The 17388-nt window shown below is 46.4% G+C and overlaps 1 protein-coding gene across 4 annotated transcripts in view; it reads left to right on the forward strand.

Moving 5' to 3' along the window:
- The window catches only part of ARHGAP17 (Rho GTPase activating protein 17), a 134148-nt gene that overhangs the window by 102859 nt on the left and 13901 nt on the right, over positions 1 to 17388 (forward strand). For 3 of the 4 annotated variants that reach the window (XM_042921944.1, XM_042921942.1, XM_042921943.1), the window contains 9 exons: positions 125 to 252; positions 1857 to 1968; positions 3013 to 3094; positions 5275 to 5355; positions 7597 to 7710; positions 10376 to 10467; positions 12706 to 12862; positions 14571 to 14801; positions 16811 to 16980. In XM_042921944.1, coding sequence (XP_042777878.1) covers positions 125 to 252; positions 1857 to 1968; positions 3013 to 3094; positions 5275 to 5355; positions 7597 to 7710; positions 10376 to 10467; positions 12706 to 12862; positions 14571 to 14801; positions 16811 to 16980 — 1167 coding nt within the window. The remainder of the gene's footprint in view (positions 1 to 124; positions 253 to 1856; positions 1969 to 3012; positions 3095 to 5274; positions 5356 to 7596; positions 7711 to 10375; positions 10468 to 12705; positions 12863 to 14570; positions 14802 to 16810; positions 16981 to 17388) is intronic. The other variant, XM_042921945.1, reaches the window with a different exon arrangement.

Below are 17388 nucleotides of genomic sequence, written 5' to 3' on the forward strand. Positions count from 1 at the left end.
AAAGCCTCAACCACCAGTCCGCTTAAAAAAAAAAGATCCCCTTTGGTAATTTGGGGGAGGAAAAAGACCCCCCATTGATGCCGTGACGTTGTTGGGTGTCTCACTGGATGCTTTGCTGCTCTAGATAAGTGGGCGGAAAAGCCAGCCTTTGGGACTCCTTTGCAAGAGCACCTGAAGCGGAGCGGGCGTGAGATTGCACTGCCCATCGAGGCCTGTGTCATGCTGCTTCTGGAGACAGGCATGAAGGAGGAGGTAAGGGCGCCGAGCGGGCCTGCTTGCCGCCATCTGTACTGTGTAGACCCGTTGGTGGTTTTCCCACATTTTGAGACCCTGCACATTGGACACTGTGAATAAAACCAAATTCATAGGAAAACAATACTTACCCTTTCCGCCTGCAGTACACTCTGACTTTCTTTTGTCCCCTTGATTGTTTCACGTTAGACTCTGGCTGTGATTTGTGGCATTGACTTTCATGATGCATTAAATGGACCAGAGCTTCCGTGAACTTTGTTCGTAGCGAGAATCTTACCCTCGTGTGGTACTGTGCAGTTTTGGTGGAGGTTTATTTCATGGGTATGGTATCCTTACCGCAGAAAAACCCAGGAGCCAAGCAGGTCTTGTTACTTACTCCCTGTGTAGATAAGGAATTCGGCACATAGTGAGCTCATGGTGGGGGGATGAAAATCAAATGCCGAGTCTTTCTTTTTTTTTTTTTTCCTTTTAAGAACCGTATTGAGGGGCGCCTGGGTGGCTCAGTCGGTTAAGCATCCGACTTCGGCTCAGGTCATGATCTCACGGTCCGTGAGTTCGAGCCCCACGTCAGGCTCTGTGCTGACAGCTCAGAGCCTGGAGCCTGTTTCAGATTCTGTGTCTCCCTCTCTCTCTGACCCTCCCCCATTCATGCTGTCTCTCCCTGTCTCAAAAATAAATAAACGTTAAAAAAAAAAAAAAAAAAGAACCGTATTGAAGTATAATGTAGATAGAAAAATGTATGTATCATAAGTGATGCATTGATAAATGTTAACAAACTGAGCCTACCTGTGTGATCAGCATCCAGATCAAGGAACACTCTAGAAGCCCTCCTGTGTTTGCTTCCAGGCACTGCCCCATCCCCCACTGACATGACCCCAACTTCTAGTAGCCGAGATCAGAGCTTCTCAGCCGGGGCTAAATTTTGTCCCCTTTTGGGAGCGATTTGGCGAAGTCTGGACACATTTTTGATTGTCACGATTTTGGAGGGGGGTTGCTCCTGGCCTCTAGTGGGCAGAGACCAGGGCTGCTGCTAATAAGCAGCCTGCAACGCACAGGACAGGACCGTGATGAGGAATTACCGCTCCTGAAATGTCAGTACTGCTGAGACTGAGGAACCCTGCCTAGATTTATTTTGCTTAAAACCCGAATCTCATAACTCCTGGACCAGTGTCTTCACAGTCCTGCCTTTCTTGGGCGACCTTCACGTGTTTTTCTCCAAGTAACTTTTAGAGCAGTGAAAATGACTAAGGGGCCTAGTCTAACAATTTCTCATGAGATGTCCATTAGAAAAAAAACAAAAGAATCCTAAATTTAGAAAATCTGTAGCAATCAGCCTTGTGGAAGTATAAAATAGCACATTTAGTAGATTTCTAATAGAGACAGGTATTTTAGCAGCGGGGCAGGGCACGAGCGCTCGCTGATCGGGAATGCGCTGCTCTCTGCCTGCGCTTGTCCTCGTCACCCTTCCTGGCAACCCTACAAGGCAGGCAGCGTTCCCGCCCTCAGAGAGGGGTCTGCAGGGCCGGGGCAGAAGGCTCTTCCATCGGATTTGTTCTGCCGCCCCCAACTTGAACGTGACACTGATGGCTTTTTGTTGTCTTCAGGGCCTTTTCCGAATTGGAGCTGGGGCCTCCAAGTTAAAGAAACTGAAAGCTGCTTTAGACTGCTCCACTTCTCATCTGGATGAGTTCTACTCAGACCCCCACGCTGTAGCAGGTGAGCCGCAAGGAGTCGCCCTCAGGGTGGGTGGCAGGTCGCATCTCAGACAGAGCATCAGTCAAAAATCCAGTTCTGGGGGCGCCTGGGTGGCTCAGTCAGTTAAGCATCCGACTCTTGATCTCAGCTCAGGTCATGATCCCAGGGTCAGACGTTCAAGCCCTGCGTTGGGTTCTGTGCTGAGTGTGGAGCCTACTTAAAAAATTTTTTTTTTCATTTTAGGTTTAAGTGACAGATAAAATTGAAATGGTCTCCCTATATAAGTTTAATTGGAAAAAACTGAAAGGACAAATAGAACAGTGTGCAACTCTTGATCTGGGGGGTCATGGGTTCGAACCCCACATGGGGTGTAGAGATTACTTAAATGAATAAAACTTTTTTAAAAAGCTGTGTGTACACACACACACACACACACACACACACGTCTTTTCTGTTCTGGAGGGTTTATTTGTTTCTTTGTTTTCCTGATTATTACGTAAAAGGTGAAGGTGGTTTATAATCCAGATATTTGGAGACATACTTGTATTTCCTTCCCTTCTTTTTTTTTTAATAAAAAAAAATTTTTTTAATGTTTATTTTTGAGTGAGAAGCACAAGCAGGGGAGGGGCAGAGAGAGAGGGAGACAGAGTCTGAAGCAGGCTCCAGGCTCTGAGCTGTCAGCACAGAGCCTGACAAGGGACTCGAACCCATGAACCGTAAGATCATGACCTGAGCTGAAGTCAGATGTTCAACTGACTGAGACCCCAAGTGCCCCTTTCCTTCCCTTCTTTCACCTTCAGACTGGAGATCTTCCTGGGGAAGTGATGTCTATTAGAAGGTGACTTTGAAGCTAATTTTGTTTTCCATTGATCCCTCTCTATATTATGCAAGAGACAGAATTTGTTTTAGGAGCACCTAATTCTCTAGCCACTCCCGCTGGTTAGTGGCTTGTTCTAGATACTCTCGGAAGGTGGTAACTGAGATCATTTCAGCTTGCAAAGTAACACGCCCCAGATTCCCATGCTTACCCCTGGACATACTCAAAGTGAGTGTTAATAATTCCAGGTGCTTTAAAGTCCTATTTACGGGAATTACCTGAACCTTTGATGACCTTCAGTCTGTATGAAGAATGGACCCAAGTGGCAAGGTAAGTTTAAAGAACACGGAGTTTTATAAGTTAAAGGAATATTATGGAATATTATCTTCCCTTTGTGAATTATCTTACTCTTGGATATAGAATAACATTAAAATAGCACATTCATTATTTAGCATGCTCTTAAGTTGAGGGTGAAAATAATTGAGTGTGAGTATGATTATTAGTATAGGAAAGTCACCCCTAGTGCATTGGCTTCAATATGTGTGATGTATATCGATGAAGACATATAGTGGAACCCACACTAATAGATCAGCTGATCCCAAGCCCCTTTTATATTGAAGACAGCCCTATAACGGGGACAGGTGTCGTAGTGATCGGTGGCGATGTGCCCGGTGAACTGTGGAAACTCAGCAGGGCAATAATACAATGTTGATGGCACCAGTCATGACAGTTTACACTTGCTGAGCATTTACTGTGTCCTAAGTACCTACTAAGCTTTGTACCCATTACCTCCTGTAATCCACAATCAATGACCTAAAGGGAAGATGCCGTTATCCTTATTTTTTACAGACGTGGAAACTGAAACTTGGGGAGGAACAGGGCCAAGGTAACAGCAAGTAATTGGCAGAGTGGGAATTTAGACCCAGACCTGTCGGACCCAAAGACTGGGCCTCTATCTTTGTCCCTTCCCCTCCACCCCCAGCTTCAGTCTGTCCAGGAGCCGCTGGCAGCTTTGTCCAAAAAGTCCCAGGGGCTTCGATCTGGCCCACCAGCCTGCCTCCCTGTTAGCTTGTGCCTCACGGTTCTGACTCACCTCCTCCGGCAGGTCCCTAATTCCTCACCCCTAAGGGAAGAGGAACAAATCTCCCTTCCCCTCCACCCCTTCCCCTGTCTTTAGCCACTGTCACCCATTCCCAGCAGATGGGCCGCTGGGTCTGATCGGCTCGGTTGCGGCAGGAGGTGGGGCTGCCTGTCGTTTTAACCGCATTTGCGCCAGAACCTTTGTGGCCACAGAATGCGAAACACGTCCTGGGTAGGTGATGAGGTTTTTAAAGTCAGAATAAGTTCTTAGTTATGGTCATATCCTTGGAACCTGCGTGTGGCCCAGCCTGTTGTAAGGGTCCATGTTTGTGGGGCTGAATAAATGGAACCCAACATCAGTGTCAGGTAGGGGAGCTTTCTGGGGTCTCTTTTCTTAGGTAGCCTCTACTCCTCCCGAACTTGATTCTTCTCTCAGTTCTGAGACTCTCAAACTCATCCCTGTGAGGAAATACACTTTTCAAAGAAGGTATCTGTTTATTGGTGTATTGATTCCATATACTTGAGAAATGTCAGCATGGGCCACCATCCCATCCCGGTGACACATCGACTGGCTTTTAAAGTATCATTGTGTTTGGGGAGCTTGGGTGGCTCAGTACGTTAAGCATCCTACTCTTGATCTTAGCTCAGGTCTTGATCTCAGGGTCGTGAGCTCAAGCCCTGTGTTGGGCTGCACATGGGGCGTGAAGCTTACTTAAAGTATAATTACGTTTGACCCCTTCTTGTAACTCCAGATTGCTTTAGTTGTGGAGGATGTTTTAGATCCAAAGGTGTATTGTGTGGGCAACTTCTAACGTGCTCTCCTCCTGGCGGGCAGGGGTGACTGATCTCATCTGGCCCTTTTTTGTGTCTGTGAAAGTTTGTGTGTTGGAACTGTAGAGCAGAAGAGCTCCTGCAAATGCTTCAGCACAGAAAAGGGCTTCTTGGCCTGGAGACTTGGAGTGGCATGAAGGGCAGGGAAAGACACTGGTACCTGGGTGCCTGGGAGCTTGGCCACCTCATGTGTGGCTGGGCCGACAAGAGTCCTGGGCTCCATGAAGCCACACACAGAGATACGCATTTTCTAGACGGAATTTTCGGTGGTGTCTTGTCTCACGAGTGCCGGGCATTGGCACGGGCAGTTTGCACGGCGATGCTTCTGGAAACTCACAGTCACTCGGTAGAATCAACACTCTCATCCCCTGTTGGGCACGTCAGGAGATTGAGTCTCAGTGAGGCTAACCAACTGCCCAGAGTTAAATATTTAGTTGGTATCTGACTCCAAATTTATTTATTTCCAAATCTACCCTGTGTCACAACTGTGCTTTCTCTGTCAACGAAGACATTGCTGTTAATGTAGCCTGTTGACAGAGGTGTTACTAATAGGTGTTTTGATAAAGAGTTATGAATACCGGGTTTTTTTTTTTCCTCAGTGTGCAGGATCAAGACAAAAAACTTCAAGATTTATGGAGAACATGTCAGAAGTTGCCACCACAAAATTTTGTTAACTTCAGGTACGAATGACCGGCATTCTGCAAATTAAGCTACCAAGCCACAGCGACTCTGGAGTGAAGAAAGGTTCCACCTGCAGCAGAGGCCACTTAATTCAAGCGCACTACAGAAGTGCTTTGGGGGGTGCCTGGGGGGCGCAGGGCATGGGATTTGATGTGTGTTATCGTACTGCACCTGAAGCACCTGATTGCGTCCACACGAACACGTGAGTCGCCTGGTCAGTTTACCACTGCAGCTACGGGGAAGAAGGTTCTCGTGGAAAGCTGGCTTGACTGCACGTTGGATTCAGAGTCTAAGTTGTTCAGTATAGGGGCGCGCTGGGCTGGCTTAGTTGGTGGAGCATGTGACTCCTGATCTTGGGGTTGGGGTTGTGAGTCAAGCCCCACATTGGGGATAGAGATAGATGGATGGGTGGATGGATGGGTAAATAAGTAAGTAAATAAGCAAGCAAATAAGTAAGTAAATAAATAAGATTTTCCAGCATGTAAAAGGCAAAAATTAATAATTCTATTTTCTGCAATAGTGCTTTTATACGCTACATAAATTTATCTTTAATAGAGCATAAATCATCCCATTAAATGAAAGGTCAAGAACTGAAGATGATGTATTGCTTTATGGAATAGCTAGGTTTCTAAGAAAACTTACCACAGAATAAATTTCTAGAATTTAACCTCTATTTTCCTTTTGACTTAAAATGTGACTCTGAAGAAGCATAGAGAGAAGGATAAAAGGTAGCCCTAAGTCATTGAAAACCAAAGAGAATTCTGTACAGGGGACTTGGCCCAAAATGACAAATACTCTACTGGTGAAATTTCTAGTATGTTACCTGACCTTTAATTTCAGTCCTGGATTCGACCACTAAACTAAGCTAAATATTCCCTTTTAATACCTTAAGTATCAACTTTGCCTTAGGAATATGTTAATATTCTTAGTAACCTTCATTGCTTCATTTAGCACACCCAGCCTGGGATTACAGATAGTCTTGGTTAGAACTATGGTGGAACTTTAGGATTTGGCTTCTTCTTTTGTTTATTTTACTCTTTATAATTTTTACTAATTGTATTTGTAATAGGGAGTATGTTCCCATAGTTCAAAATTCAAAAGCTGTACAGAGAAGAATCTCTCGCATATATACACATACATACATTTCTTTCTCTCACATGCTTCCCTTTTTGTAAAAAACCAAATGGTAGTATATATTGTATACATCATTCTCTTTAACTTCTTTGCTGGATATACATCCTAAAGATTTTTCCATAACAGTACATAACAATTTTTTATGGCTACATAGTAGTCTACTGTATGGATATATTATAATTTATGTATTTAAAATTTTTTTTTAGGTTTTTTTTATTTGTTTTGAAAGAGAGAGCAAGTGGGGTGGAGGCAAAGAGAGACACGGGAGACAGAGAGAGTCCCAAACAGGCTCCACACCACAGCGTAGAGCCCTGCTCATGAACTGTGGGATCATGACCCGAGCTGAAATCAACAGTCAGATGCTTAACCAACTAAGCCACCCACGCGCACCACCCCCCCCCGGCTTTTTTTTTTTTTTAATTATTTTTAAGTTTGTTTATTTATTTTGAAAGAGAGAACAAGCAGGGTAGAGGCGGAGAGAATTTTTTTTAAGTTTATTTATTTATCTTGAGAGAGGGGGAGGGGCCCAGAGAGAGGATTCCAAGCAGGCTCTGCACTGACAGCACGGAGCCCAATGCAGGGCTTGAACTCACAAACCTCGAAATCATAGCCTGAGCCACCCAGGCGCCCCTGAGGTACTGTGCTTATATAGAAGAGAGTATATCTATATGATAAATTGGAGATTTTCATAATTACTACATAAAGCATTTTCAAATACGATTTCCTTTAAGCAGTGTACCTATACTTGTATTTTTTTATGTTTGTATTAAAATATATTGAGCCCACAGCTAATCCTATTGTAATTGAGGGGTACATAGGTAGGGCATAAAGGAGAAATGGATTAGAAATATACAGTAAATAGGGATTGAATCATTGAGGTTTACACGTGAGCTCTTTTCCTCTTCCAAGCCCTAACGTGGGGCTTTCTGTTCTCTGAAGCAAAGAACACAGGACTTTGTAAAATACTGAACCTGAGCCAGATTCTGATTTAGCGGCACTCTGCAGTTAGCACCTGAGCCATCTGGAACTGAGCGCGTGGGCAGGAGGATGCTATAAGTGCAAAGGTTTCAGAGTATGTGCTTTCTCTCTTCTCGTTTCTTCCATAGGTATTTAATCAAGTTCCTTGCAAAGCTTGCCCAGACCAGTGACATTAATAAAATGACTCCCAGCAACATTGCAATTGTGTTAGGCCCTAACTTACTATGGGCCAAAAACGAAGGGTAAGTCTTCCCCGTGTGCCTGGATTCATCTCTTCTCTCCACCTGGTGGGAATAGACACATTCCGGTGTAAGATGCACTTCAGAGTTGCGCTTCTGAACTTGGGTCTTTCCATTTAGCCAACATTCTTGGAACACTGCTGTGAACTGGGTCCTGTCCCTGGTGCTGGTCACATGCACAGTCCTCAGAGGGTCCCACTCTTGGGCAGTCAGGCAGATGAACAGCTGTGGCACAGTGATGAGCTCTGCACATAGTCTGTGCCCATGGGGATGCTGTCACAGATGTTATAAAGTCGGATGACCATGGTACTTACTGAAGGAACACAGCTCAGGCTGAGAGTTCAGGGAGAGCCTCGCACGGCACTTGGGCTGTACTTGGATGAATGAATACCTTCCTGCAGGTGCGACCAGATAAGCAAAGTCATTGCAGGCATGAAAGGGTCTGGTTGCTAATTTGGGGCTGGGAGTGCTGTCATATGGTCTTGTATAATCAGGGGCCAGGAGACTGTGACTGGGGATTATGCAGCCAGAGCCAGGTTCTGAAGAGCCTCACGTATCTTGCTGAGGTTTAGAACGAATTTAAGGGATCATAAGTGGTCAGGGAGGCATCAGGGTTTCTAAGCAGAAGAATGACTTCATCCAACCATATTTGGAAAGATAATTTGCTGGCACTGAGAAATGTGGATTGGAGGAGAAGGGTCAGGGAGACCAGCTAGAAAGCTCCTGGGAAATCACTGACACTGACATTTATTCTGTCCAGGAGCATAATAATTAACCTCATTTCAATCCTCACAACCTTTCGAATAGGTGCTTCTGTCCTCATTTTTACAGAGGAGGACCAGTAACTTGCCTAAGTTTGCACAGCAGGGAAGTCATGGGACCCCCAGGCCACATCCCGAACCTTCCCCACTGCCCTGGGACTCCCTCCATGTTTCTTCATATTGGAAAATCAGGGGCGGTCCTCATCTCCATTAAAAAAATTGCAGTGACTTTCTGAATTAAAACCTTTCTTTTTTTTTTCATTTATTTATTCACTCATGCCCGCCCAACCATTATGTATACGATTACTTAAAAAGATCCAATATCATAAGGCAAAACTAACACTACGTTGATATACAAAGTTAACTACATACATCATATCTTACAGTCAATAAATTCCAGGCAGACCAAAGGATTAATTATATAAAAAGTGATGCCATAAACATGGCAGGTAGATACTTACTACCTTTTGGGATAGAGAGGTCTTTTTGAAACATAAAATTGGTGTAAACAATTTAAAAATGAATAGATTTGGCTCAACAGCTACAAACTTCTAAGTGTCAGAAAGCACCTTAAACAAATGGTAATTCACGAACTATGAAGGAGTTCCTCCAGAAGTGTCCAGAATATATTGAAAGGTCTTGCAAACCAATCAGCAGACAGTATCTCCTCAAAAAGAAAACTTGGCTGAGATCATGAGTGAAGAGTTGCTCCCTAGTCCAGCAGGGTTCTAAGGCACAAGGGCAATCAGAATCCAGGACGGAAGGGAGGACTGAGTGGGCAGTGGGGAAAATGTGCAACTGCGCTTGCATTTTAAGCTGGAATTTGAAAGGAGCTAGAACGTTTGCTTGATTGGTAATGGGGGTGAAGATGTTCTTCCCGGTGGGAAGAGAGGTCAGAGGGGTATAGAGGGAAGAGGGAGGTTTGGGGCAGTCAGGCAAGGGCTCCAGCCTCTTGGGGGGTTCAGTGTCCTCATTTATGACCCAGACCTTGTAACAGTCCATGTTGTAAACATTGAGTTCAGTGAGGTGAAGAACCTGACACACTGAAGCACGTGGGGGCTCCCTGGGTGTCAGGCCTTCGCAGCTTCTTGGCTTCTGTGGTGTTCTGACTCTGAACTGGAACGTGAGCTCCTTGACAGTGGGGATAGTGATTCTTACTTATTTTCTTCTTTTTGAGCCCTGACATTCACACTGTCAACTTCTGAACACGCATCTTGGGGCCAGATATGACAGCCTTAATACTGTGGGTTGTTTGTTTTTTTTTTAAGTTTATTTATTCATTTTGAGAGAGTGAGAGCAGAGGAGAGGCAGAGAGAGAGAGGGAGAGAGAGAGTCCCAAGCAGGCCCTGAACTGTCAGCACAGAGCCTGACGCAGGGCTCGAACCCACGAACCGTGAGATCATGACCTGAGCCGAAAGCAAGAGTCAGATGCTTAACCGACTGAGCCACCCAGGTGCCACCTTAATACTATGTTTACTGTGGGGGCTCAGGCTTTCTGATACGAGGGGCACAGCAAAACAATACATACTTTCTGCTGTATTATGGGCAAAACTGGTGGCGGTATCTTGGGTCTTACAAGATAACTACCACGGGCAACACTGTGGGAACATGGTGGGAAAATGCCTGGTTGACATCCTGCTCCGAACCAACTTAAAATCAGCATTTGGACTGAACACTGTTGTTCACTGGCTCACTCGCTGTTAACACGGTGCACGCAGACCAAGGAGCGATAATCAAGTGGGGGTAGTTTTTCCTCCTGGGGCATCACCGCCACACTCCTAGGTCAGAGCCCCGTGCATCTAATTTTTGCACTTGTGCTTGAAGATTTTACCGTTTTAAAGTAATTACACTGCCGTGACACAACCTGCCTGGGGGAAGCACTTTGACTTTGTGAATGTCCTTTGCAGGTCGCTAGCTGAAATGGCAGCGGCCACATCTGTCCACGTGGTTGCGGTCATTGAGCCCATCATTCAGCACGCCGACTGGTTCTTCCCTGAAGGTAATTCACCTTTCCAACTTCACTGACCGCCCAGGCAACACAATAACAGTATAAGAAATTCTTCCGAGAAGAAAATGCATCAGTAATCCCTTCACCATTACCTAACCGGTTTCCCTTTTTCACGTTTCTTTTTAAAATAGACCGCTTACGTTCATCTTTGACGTATTGGCCACCACATTATTTTGTGTTTCGCTTTGTCTCACTTAACGCTGGAGCTGTTCGCTCTAGCCAGCGTATACTGGAATACCCACTAGGCACCACATGCTGGTGGTGACGTGCTATCCCCTGGAGGAACTTGGCCCTTGGAGAAGGACACATAAACAGATATTGTAACACATGGCGAGTGAGAAGGAGAGGCGGATAGTTTGACAAAGTCAGATGCTGGGCACAAAGAACCAGGGACTGCTTTGTGGAAGAGGTGACACTGAATATGCAGTTTTCCATTGGGAAGACCTCTTTTTGTTTCTCTCGGCAGAGAGCTGGTTTTTTCGTAAAGGTGGAAGGTAACACAGGACAGGTGGATTGGAGCCATTTTCTGAAGGTCGGAGTTGGCCTGTCAGAGAAGTAGGATTTCAGTCTACAGGCCGTAGATTTTCAAACCGCGTCTGTTGTAGTCCTGGGATCCTCAGAGGTTCCACGACCCTCTTTGGGGCCACTGGTTGGCATGTTTTGGGAGTCCAGGCCCCCGCCCCTTATTCCGTGAGCCCCGTGAGTGACCCCAGGCCACGCTCACCTCTTCTTTACCACGGTCTCCACACCATCGAGAATCCCGCCTCCCTCATGCAGGCTGCTCAACAAATACGTGAGGTCTCAGTGAATCCTGGCATTCTGCCCAAGATTTCTTTGGGAAGACGAGTCTTGGAAAAACTGCTATAGGCAGTACAGAGTTGGTGTTGCTTTTATTTGTATTTTATAATCAGAATGTAAATACTTTTCATTTTTTTATCCAAAAAAGTAATCCATGCTTATTGCCCTTGTCCATATTCCATGATTTTTTTTTTTTTTTTAAACAAAGAAGAAAGCAGAGGGATCGTGTAAGTTATATTCTGAATCACACCCCTTCCTTATTTCTAGTTCCTTCATTTTACCTCCCCTGGCTTGGGAAACCATTCTTTTTTTTTTTTTTTTTTTTTAATTACTTGAAAGAGAGAGAGAACCAGCACAAATGAGGGAGGGCCAGAGAGAGAGAGAGAGAGAGAGAGAGAGAGAGAATCCCAAGCAGGCTCCACACCCAGCACCAAGCCCAACGTGGGGCTCAATCTCACGAACCACCAGCTCATGACCTGAGCCAAAATCGAGAGTGGGACACTTAACCGACAGAGCCACCCAGGTACCCCTTGGCAAACCATTCTTAAGAGGAGAGTGCAGGGGTTCCACTTGTGAAGCAATGAGGGCTGAGGGGCTGAAGAATGAGGCTCTCGTTGCAGAGGGAGTTTTAAAGCTCTGTGCCCCCATATGCTCTCTTGTCACACATGGGCAAACCTCATTTTATGGCGCTTTGCTTTATATATTTGCAGTCTCGATACTGCATTATTTTACAGACAAGGCTTGTGGTAACCCTGCATTGGGCATGTCTGTCGGTGCCGTTTTTCTGACAGCATTTGCTCATCTCGTGTCTCTGTCACATTATGGTAATTCTTGTGGTTTCAAATTTTCTCATTATATTTGTTGTAGTGATCTGTGATCAGTGATTACGACTCACTGAGAGCTCAGATGATGGTTAGCATTTCTTAAGAATAAAATCGTTTTAAAAGACAAGTGAATTTATTTTGAGAGAAAGAGAAAGAAAGCAAGGTTGGGGGAGGGGCAGAGAGAGAGGGAGAAAGAATCCCAAGCAGGCTCCGTGCCGTCAGTGCAGAGCCCAATGCAGGACTTGAACCCGTGAACTGTGAGATCATGACCTGAGCTGAGATCAAGGGTTGGTCGCTTAACCGACTGAGCCACCCAAGCACCCTAACAATAAAGCACTTTCTATTTCAAGTACATACATTGTGTTTTTAGACATAATGCTATTACATGCTGAATAGATGACAGTATGGAGTAAACCTAACATTCATATGCTCTGGGAAACCAAAAAAGTCACTTGACTTGCTTCATTACGATACTCGCTTTATTGGGGTATTCACTTTATCGTGATACTTGCTTTATCGCGATATTCGCCTTGTTGCAGTGGTCGGACGGCGCACCTGCAGCGTCTCCGAGGTGTGCCTGTACACTTGTTTCTTTCTCTTGTTGCAGAGGTGGAATTTAACGTCTCAGAAGCATTTGTGCCTCTCGTCACCCCAAATTCCAATCACTCATCTCACACTGGAAATGACTCTGACTCAGGGACCCTCGAGAGGAAACGACCTGCCAGCATGGCAGTAATGGAAGGGGACTTGGTGAAGAAGGAGAGGTGTGTGTTCAGAGCTGTTCACTCGCATCCAGCAGCAGATGTCATGTAGAAGGATGGTTGAACCCTCGGTATCTGGTCCGGCCTCAGCCGACCTGTCATGAGAGTGGCCCACTAACCACCCGTGATTGTTAGGTCCAGAAATTTAAGGAATTTTGCTCTAGTTCATTCCAAACATTAATATGACTTACGTAAGACAGATGGGTAGCTTGTCTGCTAACATCCAGACCGTGTGCGTCCAGGCTTTCCTTGGTGGTCTGTGGGATGGCATCATACACGTGACAGAGCCACCCGAACGCACTCGGGGAAAAGAGAGAGGGCGGGGAAGAAAAGTTAAATATTGTGGACAGATGTCCAGGAGCGAGTGTGAGAATAACCCACCTCTCACAGTAAGTTGTGTGACTTGGTGTTTAAAGAGACCTATTTTGGATAGAACGTGGCCCTTCAGTGGAAGCCAACCACTGAATCTGATGTTCAGCTGGAGAAACTTGAGTATTTCCAATTCTGGAAGAAAAAAAAGATGGTGGGTGGTATCAGATCTAGTGAGAGACCGTAGGTCTCCGTGCTGTGCTCCATGGGCGATTTTAGTGGGATTTTCAAAGGTTAGTAAGGCTCTTTGTGATTTGTGTCTTCAGAGGCCAGCTTGCTCAGTGTGTGTGATGAAATAGCTCCATACTCACCAGTAAGGCCAAGTTAGGCCTGTTTGAGTAGCGTGCTGTTCTTGCACACGCGTAAACGGACGTGGTGTTACATTACAGCTAAACAGCAGGCTCCTATTTCGATCACCCGATCTTGTAGCGACCTATGATCTTTTTTTGTTTGATTTTGCTTGGTAGTGATTGTTTTTAATCCACGGTGAAGGCTCTCCTTCCCTACTCGGTCCCCCCGAAGCCCGTGTTTATTACGTGCCGAGACCTTACTTCTCTGCAGTCCCATTCACACACTTGGTCCTGCTGCACGATGACAAACTGTCCACCACGAAATGAGCCTTCATGGACTTTAGGTTACAAAATGCAGTGTTACGGGTCTGACTGGCATATAGTAAACGATTCTTGGTTACCCCCCGGGGTGGATTCTCCCCACCAGCTGACCCAGTAAACATGAGCTCAAGAAGCCATGCGCCTCGATTTTTCAAACTGAAGAGTTTGAAAGTTCACGCATCAAGTAAATCTTAAGCGAAAAGTGAATCTTCCTCCTCCCCACCCTCCAACTGCCATCTGCTTCCCAAAAGCAACTGTTTTTCCCAAGGTTACGGACCCTTTCAGATCTATTCTTTGCACACTCATGTACCAGTGTTTCTACATCTCGGCTCAAGAAGCAGGGTGGCGTCACAACCTTCCCACTCAGCTCCCACCTCATCCCCCAAACACACAGACTCGAGGTGGCCGTTGGGTGGCACGCAGATAGGCAGGCTAATGTGATGCCACTCACTCGAGACGAGGCCCGCCTGTTGGCTTGCAGCTGTTCACCCCCAGACTGAGAAAGGACACTGATCGGGACCGGGTCTGTCGGCTCGCTCAGGTTTAAAACCCGGGTGAGCTGCTTGCCTTGGTAATAGGGATGGCCGCGAACCTGGTCCGCGCCGCTTCACTGCATGCTGGGCAACCGGGGGGCTGTCCACGCGTGTGGGTTTCAACACGCGTGGACCGTTGGGCTTCTGTCTCAGTAGTCAGCTTGCATGGTGTGTTGACTGTTTCTTCTTTCTGTGTAGCTTTGGTGTGAAGCTTATGGACTTCCAGGCCCACCGGCGAGGTGGCACTCTAAATAGAAAGCACATAGCCCCAGCTTTCCAGCCGCCACTCCCGCCCACAGATGGCGGCACCTTGGCTCCTGCGGGCCCGGAGCCCCCTCCCCAGAGCTCTAGGGCTGAAAGCAGCACAGGGGGTGGGGCTGTCCCCTCCTCTGCGGGCATACTGGAGCAGGGGCCAAGCCTGGGCGACAGGTAAGGAGGCCGGCTTCTGCTGGGTGCCCGGTGCCCCAGCCTTCTCGCAGGGGCTGGCCTGTGGGCACGGCATCCAGGCCCACAGAATCACTCGGCAGAGAGTGAACCGGATTCGCCTTCACTCTTCTGGTTGGCAAAGGATGGGGAAAAAAAGACTGCAAATTGCTTGCTTCCTTTCCTGTTTTCCAAAAGAAGCAACATTCGTTTGCATTCTTTACCGTACTGCTTCGGTGCTGGAAGCCAATAGGTGGCTAGCAGTATTGTAAACCTCTTCTAGCTGTTGGATGTGCACTCGATGTCCATTGACCACTCGCTTGTTGCCATCTGGTGTGCTAACTGGTTAACACTTGAATGTAGCAAGTTACTTATAGTATCCTTGGCATTCATTCATTCATTCACTCACCCACTCACCCACCCATCCTTCCACCCACCCGTCCACCCGTCCGTCCGTCCATCCATCCATCCATCCATCCATCCATCCATCCAGACTTATTGAATAACTAACTGAGTACCGGACGCTGTACTAGATGCAGTTGGTGACTGAGACCCTCCCAACCCCTAGCGTTCAGTCTCGTAGGCAAATTGATAATGTGAGTACAAGGTAAAAAATATGATAAATTTTCTTAAAAGGCTCTTTTGTTGATTCCTTTAGATTAACCATCTGGAGTGGGGTACAAGTATACAGCAGCTTGAAAAAAGAGGACCTTTGAACTTGAGATTTCTGTTTAATGTGCATGAATTCACTTCTCCACACTGACCCAGGCAGATGACCACTGGAGGCCACTTCAAGTGGTATCTCAGGTGGTTCAGGACCAGAAGCTGCTGTAAAAGATGAGCCCCTCTGCAGAGCACGTGCTCAAATGTTTATCGCGGCCTTCTATAAAGCACTAAATAATCACATATTGAGTAAAACAGATGCACAGAACAGGGATAACCTGTTTCTGCATACATTGTGCGCAGAGACGAAGCTGCCTCGGGAGAGCTCCCTCACTTCCTGTCCTCTGCATGGGGAGGGAGTGCCTTGGGTGTGAAGCCAGCTGCTTACGAGAGCGGAATCTTGTTCGGTCGTCACACCTGAACTCTGACTCTCTGCGTCTTCCCGAATTCCTTTTTAGTCCATAATTTGCGCAAGTTCACGTTTTGGTGAAAAATAACTGAGGCTCCGTGTTGTCTCGTTAACCGCTGCTCCACACGTCTTTGTTTTGGCTTAAATTTTTTTCTTTGGGCAAAAAGTACTCGCAAACCCTCACATTTTCATGTACCTGTTAGCATTCAACCCATTCAATCAAGGCTTAAATACATTATTTAAGATAATAATCAGAATTCACTGAAGATGGACAAATAGAATGTCAGTCCTCGGTTTGCCTTTGTTTTCTATGCTGTGTAGACATTTTTGTGTGCACTTGGCTAGTGGCATTCACTGGTGACCCTGACAAAATGTAGCTGTCAGGTTTAGTGTAAGAGGGTCTGACCCGGGAACTAGCCCGAGTTCCGATCTCCGTCTCCCCTGCTACTAACCAGCTCCGGACTTTGAGCGATCAAAGGGTTTCTCTTTCCTCAAGTCCAAACTATTGATAATAACCGAGTATTTTGTAATTTACAGCACTAGTATTTTGCCACAGCTTTTGCTTTGTTTTATACACTGTATGTGTCAAACTCTCATTAGTTTGAAGTCCAAAAGCCCTTTTGTGTTTTTCAGTATTGTCCAATCTTAAGTACAGGCAAACTAGAAATTTCTTGTTGGTTGCTATGAAATGGTCTCTATCATGATGTTCAAGGGGCAGAAGAGTGGAAAGACAGTCTGATGCAATGAATCTCATGAAATATTTAGTCCTGTGTGGCCCCAAACAAATACTAGCTTTGTAGACCCAGTGTGAACTGTTTCAAATTCCAGATCACCTCCTTGCCTGTGGAGGTGAGAACTCTGGTTGGGATCTGGTATTTTTAGCTTGCTTATTAGCTTTCTAGCTGGGACCGTCCGACATCTAATTTGACTTTGCTCCCCTTAGTCCGCCGAAACCCAAGGACTCTGCCCCTGCCCCCGCACCCACCCCGGGGAGAAGCAACAGTCAGATGGCCGCTGGCCCGAACCAGGCCCAGACAGCGGCTGGCTCCCATCAGCTCTCGGTCGGCCCAGGGCACAATTCCGCCGGCCCCAGCCCGCACACTCTGCGCCGAGGTAAGTAGCCACCTTTACTCCTTCCCCTTAGGGACGGATGTGCAGACATCCTTGGGTTAGCGTGGGGATTCACTTGCAAGGCTTTCCGACAGATCATGGCCATGTCTGTTTATAAAAGGGCAAGCAGAAAAATCAGTCATTTTAAGAGCAAAGTCAGTGAAGAGAAATGAAATAATGGAGAGCAGAGAAACAGGCACTGCTGAGTATGTTTAAGCCACAAAGTCCAACAAACGAAGGTTGCTTCTCAGAAGCAGTGCTCTCAGTTTTCCAGGAATCTGGCATGCCAAGCCCTCCCTCCGTTTTGAAAGCACCACAGCCTCCGTAGTAGCCAAGCTTTACGGGTCTGCAACCCTCAAGATGGTGGTCAGGGCTTTCTGGGTCCTGACACTGACATGTGATCCAAATCAT

This window comes from Panthera leo, chromosome E3 (assembly GCF_018350215.1).
Source record: "Panthera leo isolate Ple1 chromosome E3, P.leo_Ple1_pat1.1, whole genome shotgun sequence".
Lineage (NCBI taxonomy): Eukaryota > Metazoa > Chordata > Mammalia > Carnivora > Felidae > Panthera > Panthera leo.